Below are 12,591 nucleotides of genomic sequence, written 5' to 3' on the forward strand. Positions count from 1 at the left end.
TTAAAAAGAGGATAGTTGGTGAAACATAGCAATCAAGGTCCAAGTATGTCTTGTCTTCAAAACTAAGCACCACAAGACGACAAAGAAGGGCAGCAAGAATCTGTTGATGGAGATCGGAACCAGCCTAAGAATAAGCAAGAACCATATGCAAATCCGATCGAATGTGCTGAAAACAATGTTGGCATATATTATAATGTGATTGTGTCGGAAACTTGATTGGTACTAGTAATTACCAGTACAATGCTATTAATCATCCTTCGTTCTGTTGTGCATCATTCACATCCTTTGCAGCTAAATAACACGACATGATGATGCAATTGATAGTTGCTGATGACAATACCATGTCATTGAATCTGAAGTGGCGTGTTTATAAAGACATTTCCAAGTTTCTTACCTACTTTCTGAAGCATGAGCTACCTAATAAATCTTTATTGAAGAAGCAAACTGAAACATGGACGAACTAAAACCTTTCTTGTGCTTTATAGTTTGTTTACCAGCAACTTTCTTCTTGCTGACTGATTGTTCAACTTCGTGCTGGCCCCGTTATATGCTCCTTTTGAACAAGAATCATCAGAGCGGTCGAAAAGTATAGTGTAGTTCCTGCTGCTCACATCCCTGAAATAGCATCCATCAGTTCCCACATACTTATAAACCTGATCGGTCTTCCCCAATCCACTGACTACCAAATTCTTCTTCACCCTCATAGTGCCGCGTGCCGACTGTGCGTTCTGCAGAGAGTTGAACGAGAAGCCCAGTTTCCCACCAGAGGTCTTCTTCTCATTGATCCCAAATTTGACAAGTGAATCCAATGAGTACTCATCACCCACTTTATCTGAGGTTCCAGTATAAAGATACAGTGGGAAGACCTCATGAAACTCCCCGGAGAGCAGCACAGAAGAAGCATCCTTGGCAAAAATGCCAGATTTTGCATCGATGGTTTGGTTCACGATTTGCACGGTGCCGTTCTTTCTAAACACATTGCTGTTTTCATAGCTGAATCTCTGGTAGAAGGTTGTGGTGACCTCCCCGTATGACGATTTCACCCATCCAGTTGCAGAGATATGCCGACTTGCACTTGTCACAAACTGCCCATCTAACCCACTGAATTCAGAGTTCACATTATAGTCCAATCCAGATGCATCATAGCTGAGCAAGCTCCCAGTTGTCTTCTCACTCTTGTGATCCAACCACAGATGCAAATTGGCATCAATGTACCACACATCAAGAGCATCTGTGACGCCAAACCCAAAATCATGCTCCTTCCCGTCCAGGAGCTTGCCCAAGAATGGTGTGATGTCAATGTCATATGTCGGGAGATTGAATGAGCCAATTCCGGTGATTGGCCGCCATAGAAGCGGGTTGACACCTCCGGTGTAAATCACAGTGAATGGCCAGACAGCGCCGACAACTTCACCATCCACCCTAGCTACGACTTCCCTGAATGCACCATTCCCGGGAACGTTGGACAAGTTATTCGCCTGAATGTAATCATTTGGCGGATTGGTGTACCAGAACTCGTCGTTGGAGTGGAAGGAAACGAACACCTCAAGGACCGCCCGGTAGGTGTTTGACGGAATGGTGAGCCTCTTGGACTGCACATCGGTGGAATTCTGGATGGCGAACCACTGCCCGTCGTTCAAAGGAAGGCTCCTTGAGATGGGCAGAATCAGATCGGGCTGCTGCTGTTGCTGCGGCGGTGCCGCGTGGAAGTAGAGGTGGAGCGTGAGGTTGGCGTGGTAGACGCCGGTGTACGTCTTGTCGACGAGGTTCCCGAGGTAGACCGCGACCTCGCCGGGCTCCGCGAGGAGTGCGGCGTACCTGGTGACGTCGCGGGAGACGGACCAGAGGATGCCGTTGGGGCGCGGCTCGGCGGTGCAGCTGCGGAGCAGCTCGGCGCCGGCGAGCCAGACGCCGAAGATGCGGTCGAACTGGCGGCCGCGGCAGTCGGCGCTCCACTCGAGCACGGCGAGCGCGAGCCCCGCGCCGCGGGCCCGCGCGGCGCCGAGGCAGGCCGGCGGCGCGTAGGCGGCGGTGGCGGGGGGCCGGCCGTAGGTGGCGCCGAAGGTTCCGGAGAGGAGCAGCGCGGAGCAGGGCCCCGCGCTGCCGCGCGGCGGGCGGATCGGGCGGTCCACCTCGAAGAAGGTGGTCGGCGGCAGCGACGCGTCGGGCGGGGCGGCGCGCAAGGACGCGGCGAGGCGGTGCCTGTGCCGCGCAGCCGCCGCGGCGGGGTGGAGGAGCGCGAGGAGGAGGAGGATGCTCGAGGCAGCGGATGGCGCCATTGATGGAGCGGCGAGCACGAAGGGGCGGTTGGAGCGGACGGGAGGGGAGGCGGACAAGTAAAGCGGCCGGGGGTTTAAACGAGGTGATCCAGGTGATATATTATTCTTTGGCAGGTGGTTGTGATTTGGATTTGTTGGTGGGAGAAAAAGCTTCCGGCGGTTGGTGATTGACAGGTGGGCCTGGGCATATGATAATCTCATCGTAGATCCTACTACTAGCCAGGCCAAAATGAGCCAACGGCATAGATTGGCCTGCACCGTCATTACTCCGCTGCTGGCGAGCAGGCGGAGGCACGGGCACCCTGACCGGCTCATTTATGAATCTGATCTCAGCAGGAACGGTCTGTGTATGGGAAGGAAATCATATTGTGTGCAGTGCAGCACTGGACCTGCTGACGTGTGTATGAGAGTACACAGCTGCATTCGAGTCAAGTAGAGTGGAGGCGTTGAATGGGCCTTGACGGGCCAATTCTACTCAATCAATCTCCTAGGCCCGTTTCATGGGGCGCGGTGGACGACCCTGCCGGATGTGGGCCGACCCATGTCTCGTCCGGAGGCTTTTTTTAAAAAGGGTTTAAAAAAATTAAAATTCGAAAAAGATGCCACTTGGGAACAATTTGAAAAATGGGTGCCTCCCGCCCGTTGATCTGGCGGGAGGCGTGGGGCCGGGGACATCCCGCCCATCCAGCGGGCGGGATGTTCCAAAAAAATATTTGCAGGCCCCCTCCCGAGGGCCTTTCTTATTCGCGAAGAGGTCCCTGAGGCAGGAATCCCGCCCGATCAGAGGGCGGGAGACATCCCGCCCAACCAGAGGGCGGGATGTTCACTGCTTATTATTTTTGTTATTTTTTGTTAGAATTTATGATTTACAAACTATTTGAAATTCAGACTATTTTCAAATACAATATTTATTCGCCATACTCTTTTGTATACATATAAAATTTTAATTCAATTTTACGAAGAAGATTGCTGTATCTAAAACTCGTATGAAGATGGTTAAACGATAATATTTTGCAACATAGAATCCAAATATTACAATAGTACGATACATCAACCAATTAAAAAGAAAATAGTATCATACAAAAACAGTTTAAATATAAAAAATCCACCGAATCAGGAGTATCTACCCCGCCTGTCCCGGACCTCGCGCTCTCTTGGTCCTCCCCCCTAGTCCTAGCCCGTCGGCGTATGTGGTCCTCCGAGTACGTAAATGCATCTGGAGCACGGTGAGGACGAGGCGGAGGAGGTGCAGGTATGAACGGGTCATCCTGGGACTGTGCACCTGGAGCGTCATATGTCTGGGATGGACCAATGATGTCAGGTTCGGCGCCGCCGCCCACCAACTCCGACCAAGTGGCGGAGCCGCCCTCCCAGTCGTCCCAGTCTGGCACACCGAATGGACTACCGTATGCAGGAGCTCCCGTCGACCATGCATGCTGAGCATAGCCCTGAGAGTACGGTGCAGCTGGTGCAGCTGGCATCGAACCCGACGGGAGAGACGTTCCTAGAGCATACGCGCCAAACGTCTCAGGCTCCATTCTCGCAGGAGGAGGTCCCATTGCCGTCGAGTGCATGACTATAAAAAGATATAAAATTAGTCGTGTAAATCAAAGGTGATCGAAATGGCAATTATAAAGGACTTACGGCTTGAACTAGCGGCAGTACCGCTGGACGCTGCGTGCGGTGCTGCAGAGGTCAACGGGCCAGCTGTGTACACGTGGGCAGACGCATGAGATGAACTGGAGGCCCCCACGTCGTCTCTGCCGCGACACGTCAGTGCACGTAACGCTCGCGTCAAGTTATCTTGAATCTTACGCAACCTGTCTTTGTACTGTGCCTCCGGTACACGTACTCCACGTTCAAGCAACGTGATCTGAGATGTAGCTTCGACCTCCGCGAAGTTGATCAGATCGATCTGCATACGTAATGGGATGCAAAGTAATATTGTTAACGATCTTTTATAAAAAAATATTTAATAATTCAAGTTGCGAAAGACGTACCGCGCCGCGCTGCGCCTGATCATGGTACGAGGGATACGTGTCCGAGATGGTCGGCTGGTGCTGATGCTCCACGTCATCAATACGTGAAAGAGTGACGTACGGACGCATGCGAGGGAGGTACCAGCGGAGGTATGCGCCGTATGACGCCTCCGTGTGTGGCTGCCCCTCGTCCCACACATCGTCACGTGCGTCATGCCACCCTTCTACGTACTGCTGCAGCTGGACGACCCAGTTGACCTCGTTGTGTCGGTGTTTAACCGGCTGCCCACCGAGGGATATACCCAAGGTGGTAAGTTTTGGGTGAGGGAACGCCGAGATCAGGAACTCGAAGGTGCAAGGAACACAAGATTTAGACAGGTTCGGGCCGCACGGAGCGTAACACCCTACGTCCTGTATGATGGTTTGTATTCCTTTTGGTGTAGAATGACCTAATGATCTCCTGTTTTGAGGGGGGTCCCTGACCTCCCTTATATACCCGAGAGGTCAGAGTTACAAAGATGCTAACCAACCCCCACCGAGGGATCACACCAGAACTGATCTCGAGTAGATCCTCTCCGTGTTGGTTAGCCCTATCTCCTATTTAAACGGGATAAACAAGAGATAAACAAAATGAATAAGAGATAAAACGAGCTTAATCTCTTAAACTTCGTGACATGCCCAGCCCGGTGACCCCGGGTCTGACAAGCCCCCGAGCTCTTCGTAGCTGAGCATTGCAGGCTTATCGAATACTTTCGAAGCGGTCTTCGACTTCTTCTGAAGCTTCGTCTTGAAACCCTGCTTCGAGTACTTCCTTAGCCGCATCGAAGCTATGAGGTGCTCATGCCCCGAATTTTAGTTCTGTTATGGCGTGCGATTGAAAAATCGCACTCCATATGGGGTAGCCCCCGAGCCTCGGGTTGAATCGGAGAATCAGGCTGAGGGTCCCATTAATTTGTAATCCTCCTTATCCTTCAAAGAAACTTGAAAAATAAGTAGTCGATGCCACGTACCCCGCAGCCCCCGAGCCTTGAATCCAAATCCCACGAAATTGGAGATAAGGGTCCAAAGAATCGTGGCATACAGGCTAAACAATGACACTGTAAGGAGAGACCAAAGTGATGGTACAAATGATGCAATTAGACCAAAGATTCGAAAAACCCCTTTTTCGGGCTAATTGGCCCTGAAAAAATGATTAATCAAATATTCAATCTAATCAGACCACCAAGTGACCCCTCACCTCGGAATATTCCACAAAACGACTCTTGGTCTTCTGAACAGTAACTTTTCCCCATCCCGCAGGTTACTTAACCCCGCGGCCATAGGAGGGAAAATTGTGCTTTCAGCCCGCATTCCGCCAAAAACCACCAAAACCCCAATCTGAGCCGAACGCCGCCGCCACTGCCCAAGGAGATCCTCCTACTCCAACTTCCCCGCCCCTCTCCCTGCAGCCCCCGAGCATCTCGTGGCGTAGCGCATTGGAGATGGCGCCTAAGAAGTCGGAGATCGAGGGGAAGAAGAAAGCGGCAGAACCATCGACCGAGGAATGGTCACACAGTAAGTGCTCCCTTAACAATCTGAACAAACTGGTTTCCGAGGGGTTGCTCCAAGAGAAAAACCTTGTTAACTGGCGTCCCTCTTTCCGTGAACCTTTCCCCATGGAGAATGTCGACGAAATCGTCACATTCTTCCATTTTGCCGAACGGGGATTGGCCCTCCCCACTTGTTCTTTCTTTCGCGGCCTTCTTTACTACTACGGGCTTGAGCTCCATCACCTCAACCCGAATTCCATCTGCCACATCTCCATTTTCATCCACTTTTGTGAAGCATTTCTCAGAATTGAGCCCCACTGGGATCTATTCCGCTTCCTCTTCCGCGTGAAACCCCAGCCAACCACGAAAAAACTCGCCGTGGTAGGGGGCGCCGGCATCCAACTGCGACAGCAGGCCGGCGAGAGATACCTTGCATATAAATTCCCCTTCAACCTTCCTGGATGGAAAAACCTCTGGTTTTACATCGAAAACCATGCTCCCCCCCTGCCGACGAAGTCGAGCAAACCGCCCGTGGTGAGGGGGGAGTGGAACCTTGAACCCTCCGGCATGGAAATGATTCAAGTCAAGGAGCTGCTGGAGGCCATCGATACACTGAAGAAGGAAGGGGTGACCGGCGCCTCCGTCATGTTCTCCTTTTACAAGCGCCGCGTCCAACCCATCCAGCAGCGCTGCAATCTGGGCTTCGAGTACACCGGCCCCGCTGACTCTTCTCGTATGTGCACAGAAGAGGTACCCGACGAAGTCGCGCTCCAGCGAGTTCAGCGGGTGCTGGTGGACGTGAACGCCGTGCCATACGTGCCCACTCTGTTCTCCGTGCAAAATCCACCCCCGCCGGTGAGTGTTCGACTTCTTTTACTGAAGAAATCTGTTACTGCGCCGATGGTGTACTGAAAAACTTTTCTACAGGGGCACTCGGAGTTGTACTGCAGCTACCCGCCACAACCGGACCTCCCCCGAGCGTATCACCTCCTCCCCTCTGCGGCCGCAGCCACCAAGAAGGATCGCCTTGCTGCGGCGCAAAGCCGCAATGAGTCCGCCGAGAGCGCGGGCCCGCGGGCGGGGGAAGACGCCGGAGAGGGACCGCGCCCGGCTGCCGCCGTTGCCACCAAGACAACTCGCCCTGCTACGGTTCGAGGCAGCGGCGAGTCCTCCGAGTGCGTGGACTCGCCGGCGAGTGAAGGAACCGAGGGGAGAACGCGCCGGGAGAGCTCCTCCGACCAGAGCTTGGAGTTGGCCGGAGTTCTGCCACCGGTGCCGAAAGGTCAGCGGCAGATGCGCAAACGCAAGGCCGAAGAAGTCGAGTCCTCCAGGTACGGAGTTGCTGTTTTGGCCAGTTACCAAGTTCCAAAGATGCCGAACACTAACAGCACCCCCTTGCAGTCTTCCTGCTCCACCACCCAGATCTGAACCCGAAAGGGTGGGGACAGGCCCCTCCAACGTCGCGGCGGTGACAATTGCCGTGGCGGGAACCCCTCCATCGGCCGTCCAGGCCTCGCCATCGGCGACGAGCGTTCCTCGGCGGGCCTGGCGGGTGAAGAAGGCTGCCAAGAAGAAGTCGACACTGTAAGTTTTGCTTCGATCGCTTGAAAAGCTTGACCGCGCCTGCGTGGATAACTATGTTGTCAATGTCGCCAGGGCTGCAAGTGCGGTGCAACTCCAGCTGGAACCGGGCAGGGCTGCAGCGCCTGTCTCGGCTGCAGCAGCCCCCGAGCCCTCGGCGCCTGGGGGGCCTGTACCCGCAGAGGTGGCCCCTGAGGCAGATGCGGGGCTCCCCGACTTGCCGCCTCCCGAGTCCCAACAAGAAGGAGCCGGACCCGGTGGCGACGAACAAGTCGTGGCCCCGGAAGCGGGTGCGGGGCTCCCCGACTTGCCGCATCCCGGGTCCGGGCAAGAGGAAGCCGGGCCCAGTGGCGGGGAACAAGTCGTGGCCCCTGGTGCCGCTCCTATCAGTGATACAGGTACGCGCTTACCCGCCCGCGGCTTGATGCCAGAGTCCGAGGACAATATGGTGACTACTTCGTATGCTTGCAGGTGTCCAGCCGCCGCCGTCCGGGGATGCCGCCGGGCCCACGGAGAGTCCCCGTGAGGTGCTGAGGACCGGGCCAGGGTACCAGAACATCATCACCACCGACCTGGTGGATGATCTTCTGCTAACGGCCGAGAACCTGGAGACCTTCAAGAGCACCTTCAAGGAGTTATACAACTTCTCCATGGTAGTACTCGCGTAAAGTTCCGGGTGTGTGCATTGATGAGTTGTTTAGTACTCATTTTCCTCCTTTGGCGCAGCATGTGATTACCAAATCCCAGAAGAAGTCGGAGAAACTCCGCGCGGTTGTGAGTGACGTGCGGGAGTTAGGTGCCCTGCACAAGCGCATTTCCGAGGAGAAGAGAAGAACTGCTATCTGCAGCGCGAGCTTGATATGCTGAAGCAGGAAAGGACTCGAGAGACCTGGCTGCTCAAGAATGACCTGAAGAACCTTGAAGAGGCCAACTCCGAGCTCCAACAACGGGTCAAGGAGCAACAAGCAGAGTACCAGGAGCAGCTCAAGGCAGAAAAGAAGGCGCACCAAGGTAGGCCCCCGTTTCCCTCGAGTACTTTTCCTTAGTGATTTCGCTTGCTTGCTGAAACATCTTCACCACAGAGCTTAGGAAAGTAATAAAACACAAAGAGGAGCTGCTTACTGACGTGAAGAATGTGCTGTATCGCCGTACAGATGAAGTCGAAAGGCTGCGGAAGGTGATCGACGACACTGAACGTCAGTTCGTCGACTGCCTTCAGCAAGTCAAAGTGCTGGGCGAGAAGAACGAGCAGCGGCGCAAGGAGTTGGAGGACCTCCAGGGAGCCGCCCAGGAACTGGTCGACATGGTGGACCCGCCAGAAGAAGGCGAGGCAGGCCCGCGGCCCCTGCTGGGACGGCTCCGTGAAGCCCCGAAGAAAATGCTCAAGTTTTTATCCGAAGCTCCAGTCGCTTGCGTGAGCAACGCCCTTGCATATGTAAAGTCCTTCGTGCCCAATGCGCAGTTAGACATTTTTGCGCAGGGGATGGCGGCAGACTGCTCGGACGAATGTTTTGAAGAGTACCTGCGTGAAGCCCAACCTGTAGCAGAACAAATTGTACACAGTGTACTGCAGGATTAGGGTACGAGGAACAAGTACTCATTCTCTTGTATACATGTTTATGTCGTTGTCTCTACTTGTGTGTGTGTGTGCCTATGCTGAGCGAATGTCCAGGCTTACAAGGCGCAAGTAGCAAACGCTACCCCGGGGTGCAACGACCCTGAAGGTAGCCGTAGTTCCGTGTAGGAACTCGTCTAACAAGTGGCCCACAACCCGAAATTGTAGGCCTAGACTTGTTAGGGAGGAACGCGAGCCTCGTCGCGGGTTTGCCGTGCGTAGGGCAAAAAAAATTAGGACTAGCTCGAGTGCGGCGACTCTGAGTGTAGTCGAAAATCGCTCCTGCTTATGAGCGTGCTCCGTAAGCTGTGTGAGACCCGGGCGGACGGATCGGGCTTATTAGGAGCAGGTGCGGTCGTTGCCGCGTTTTGGCCATTCTTTTGGCAAAAACATGACTGTTCTGAGTGCCGCCACTCAGGATGTAGTCGAGGTAGCTCTTCATGCGAGCCTGTCCAACGTGCTGTTTTTGAGCCAGTCGAGCGGATCAACTGAGTTGGACAAGGTGCGACTTCGGTCGCGTGCGACCACCCAAGGTCGTGGCGGAACTCGATATATCGAGGAGTTGTAGCCGGAGCAGATGGTTCGACAAGAAGTAAAGTCGATAAGTTGTGAATGTAGTCACAACTTTATTCACGACGAGCGGCCAGTTTACACGAGTGTTGGTTCGTGGCCGTGGCCGTCGTGCGCCGGAGAATGAATGTTCAACCCGAATATTGTGGCTCATAGCCTTCAATATGCATCGAAAAAAGGAGATCGTCCAAGCCCCTGAGGAATTCGGATATCCCCAGGTATTTGCTTATGGGTAGAACTTGCGCAGGTGTTGGACGTTCCAGGAGTTTGGGATGTCCTGGCCCTCGGGGCATTGTAGTCGATACGATCCTGGCCGTGTGACCTGCTTGACGACGAACGGGCCCTCCCACCTTGGATTGAGTTTGTGTAGGCCAGATTCGTCCTGGATACGACGTAAAACCAGGTCGCCAACGCTGAATGACCGCTCCTTGACGTTGCGATCATGGTATCGGCGGATCCCCTGCAGGTACCTGGCTGACTGGACAAGGGCGGTGCAACGAGCTTCTTCCACAGAATCGAGCTCTAACTGCCTCGCCTCGTCCGCCTCGCCTTCATTGTACATTTCAACCCTTGGGGACTTCCACATGATATCGGCTGGTAAAATGGCTTCAGATCCATATACGAGGAAGAAAGGTGTTTGGCCTGTGGCTTTGGACGGCTGAGTCCGAAGCCCCCAGACTACATGCGGCAGCTCGCGTACCCATTTGCCTCCCTTCTTGCTGTTTTCATCGTATAGTCGCTTCTTGAGACCGTCGATTATCAAGCCGTTCGCCCGTTCGACTTGTCCATTGGCCCGCGGGTGTGCAACTGAGACATATTTGACTTCGATGCAAGCGTTCTCGCAGAATTCCCAGAAATAGTTGGCCGTGAAGTTTGACCCCAAGTCCGTGATGATAGTGTTGGGGAAGCCGAACCGGTGCAAAATATCCGAAATGAAGTCAACAACCCAGTCTGGCGTGAGCTTGGCGATTTGCTTGTACTCGATCCACTTCGTAAACTTGTCAATAGCCACCAGAACATGAGTAAAACCGCCTGGCGCCGTCGTGAAGGGCCCGATCATGTCGAGACTCCAACAAGCAAAAGGCCACGATGGTGGTATAGTGATGAGGCTATGAGCAGGAACATGGGTCTGTTTGCCGAAGAATTGGCAGTTTTGACACCTGCGCACGAGATCCTCCGCGTCGGTTACTGCAGTGGGCCACCAGAAGCCGGCCCTGTATGCTTTCCCAACCAGCGTTCTTGACGCCGCATGGTTGCCGCAGACGCCTTCGTGGATCTCTCGTAGTATGTCGTACCCATCTTCCTTCGTGACGCACTTCATAAGAACTCCTGACCGAGCGCCACGCCTGTAGAGCTTGCCGTTGACCAGGACGAAGCCCTTGCTTCTTCTTAAGACGCGCGCCGCTTCCACACTCTTAGCGTCAATTCCCGCTGGTAGCCGCTGGTCTTGAATGAAGTCGATGAAAGCCGCTCGCCAGTCCTCCCCCAGCGTCAGAACCTCTCGATCGGGTTGTTGGGAACCCGAGTCGATGGTTACTTGCGGAGAAGGCTTGATAGATGGCTGATCAAGCTCCTGGACGAAGACTCCCGGCGGGACTTGAGCGCGCGTTGACCCTAACTTGGACAGGATGTCCGCGCCAATGTTGTGCTCCCGTAGCACATGGTGAACCTCCAAGCCAGAAAACTTGCCTTCCAGCTTGCGCACTTCCTGAACGTATGCATCCATTGTTTCCTTGTTGCAGTCCCACTCCTTATTGACCTGCTGAACGACAAGAAGAGAATCGCCATACACAAGTAATCGCTTGATCCCTAGTGATATCGCCAAACGAAGCCCGTGAAGCAAGGCTTCATACTCGGCTTCGTTATTAGATACCTTCCATAAGATCTGAAGGACATACTTCAATTGTTCGCCTCGTGGGGAGATGAGCAAGACACCAGCGCCTCCGCCGTCGAGCTTGAGGGACCCATCAAAATACATGGTCCAGTGCTCTGGCTTGTCCACTGGGGTTGGGACTTGATTCTCCGTCCATTCAGCCATGAAGTCGACTAGAGCTTGTGACTTGATGGCAGTGCGTGGCTTGAAGTCAATTGACAAAGCCCCCAGTTCCACTGCCCACTTAGATATGCGTCCCGTGGCATCTTGATTATGGAGAATATCCGCCAGCGGGAAGTCCGTAATCACAGTGATCTTGTACTCGTCGAAGTAATGGCGCAACTTTCTTGATGTGATCAAAATTGCATATAAGAGCTTTTGAACAGCTGGGTACCGTACTTTTGACTCGGAGAGGACTTCGCTGACGAAATAGACGGGCCTCTGCACTCCGAACGCATGGCCTTCTTCGCCTCGCTCGACTACAATAGCGCTGCTGACAACATGGGTTGTTGCCGCAATGTAGAGTAGTAGATCCTCTTCCGGTAGCGGAGCGGTAAGGATTGGAGGCGACTGGAGGTGAGTTTTCAAGTCTTGTAGAGCTCGCTCGGCCTCCTCCGTCCATTGAAACTTGTCTTGGCGTTTTAGGAGCTTGAAGAAAGGTAGTCCTCTCTCCCCGAGTCGGGAGATGAACCTGTTCAAGGCCGCCATACAACCTGTCAGCTTCTGCACATCCTTGATTGTGGCCGGAGCCTCCATATCAGTGATGGCCGTGATCTTGACAGGGTTGGCCTCGATGCCCTGGTTGCTGACGATGAACCCAAACAATTTCCCAGAAGGTACTCCAAAGACGCACTTGGTGGGATTGAGTTTCCACCGATATCTGCGTAGACTACTAAATGTTTCTTCCAAATCTTCGATCAGGCTATCGGAGTCCCTGGTCTTGATGACCACATCGTCCACATAAGCCTCAACATTCCGGTGCAGCTGATCCGCGAAACACATCTGGATCGCGCGTTGGTATGTTGCTCCTGCATTCTTCAACCCAAAAGACATTGTTTTGTACGCATAAGTCCCGTATGGGGTGATAAATGCAGTCTTGATTTGGTCCTCCTCCTTAAGCGCAATCTGATGATACCCTGAGTAGCAATCAAGAAAACAAAGAAGG

At 53.7% G+C, this 12,591-nt stretch overlaps 1 protein-coding gene across 1 annotated transcript; it reads right to left on the reverse strand.

Annotated features, from left to right (window-relative positions):
- Positions 1–292: 292 nt before the first annotated feature.
- On the reverse strand, positions 293–2,313 carry LOC112895697 (peptide-N4-(N-acetyl-beta-glucosaminyl)asparagine amidase A-like). Its single transcript, XM_025963682.1, has one exon. It carries the CDS (start codon positions 2,277–2,279, stop codon positions 480–482), a length of 1,800 nt encoding a protein of 599 aa, XP_025819467.1. The 5' UTR covers positions 2,280–2,313; the 3' UTR covers positions 293–479.
- Between the last annotated feature and the right edge of the window lie 10,278 nt (positions 2,314–12,591).

The sequence above is a fragment of the Panicum hallii genome, chromosome 5 (genome assembly GCF_002211085.1).
Source record: "Panicum hallii strain FIL2 chromosome 5, PHallii_v3.1, whole genome shotgun sequence".
Taxonomy (NCBI): Eukaryota; Viridiplantae; Streptophyta; class Magnoliopsida; order Poales; family Poaceae; genus Panicum; species Panicum hallii.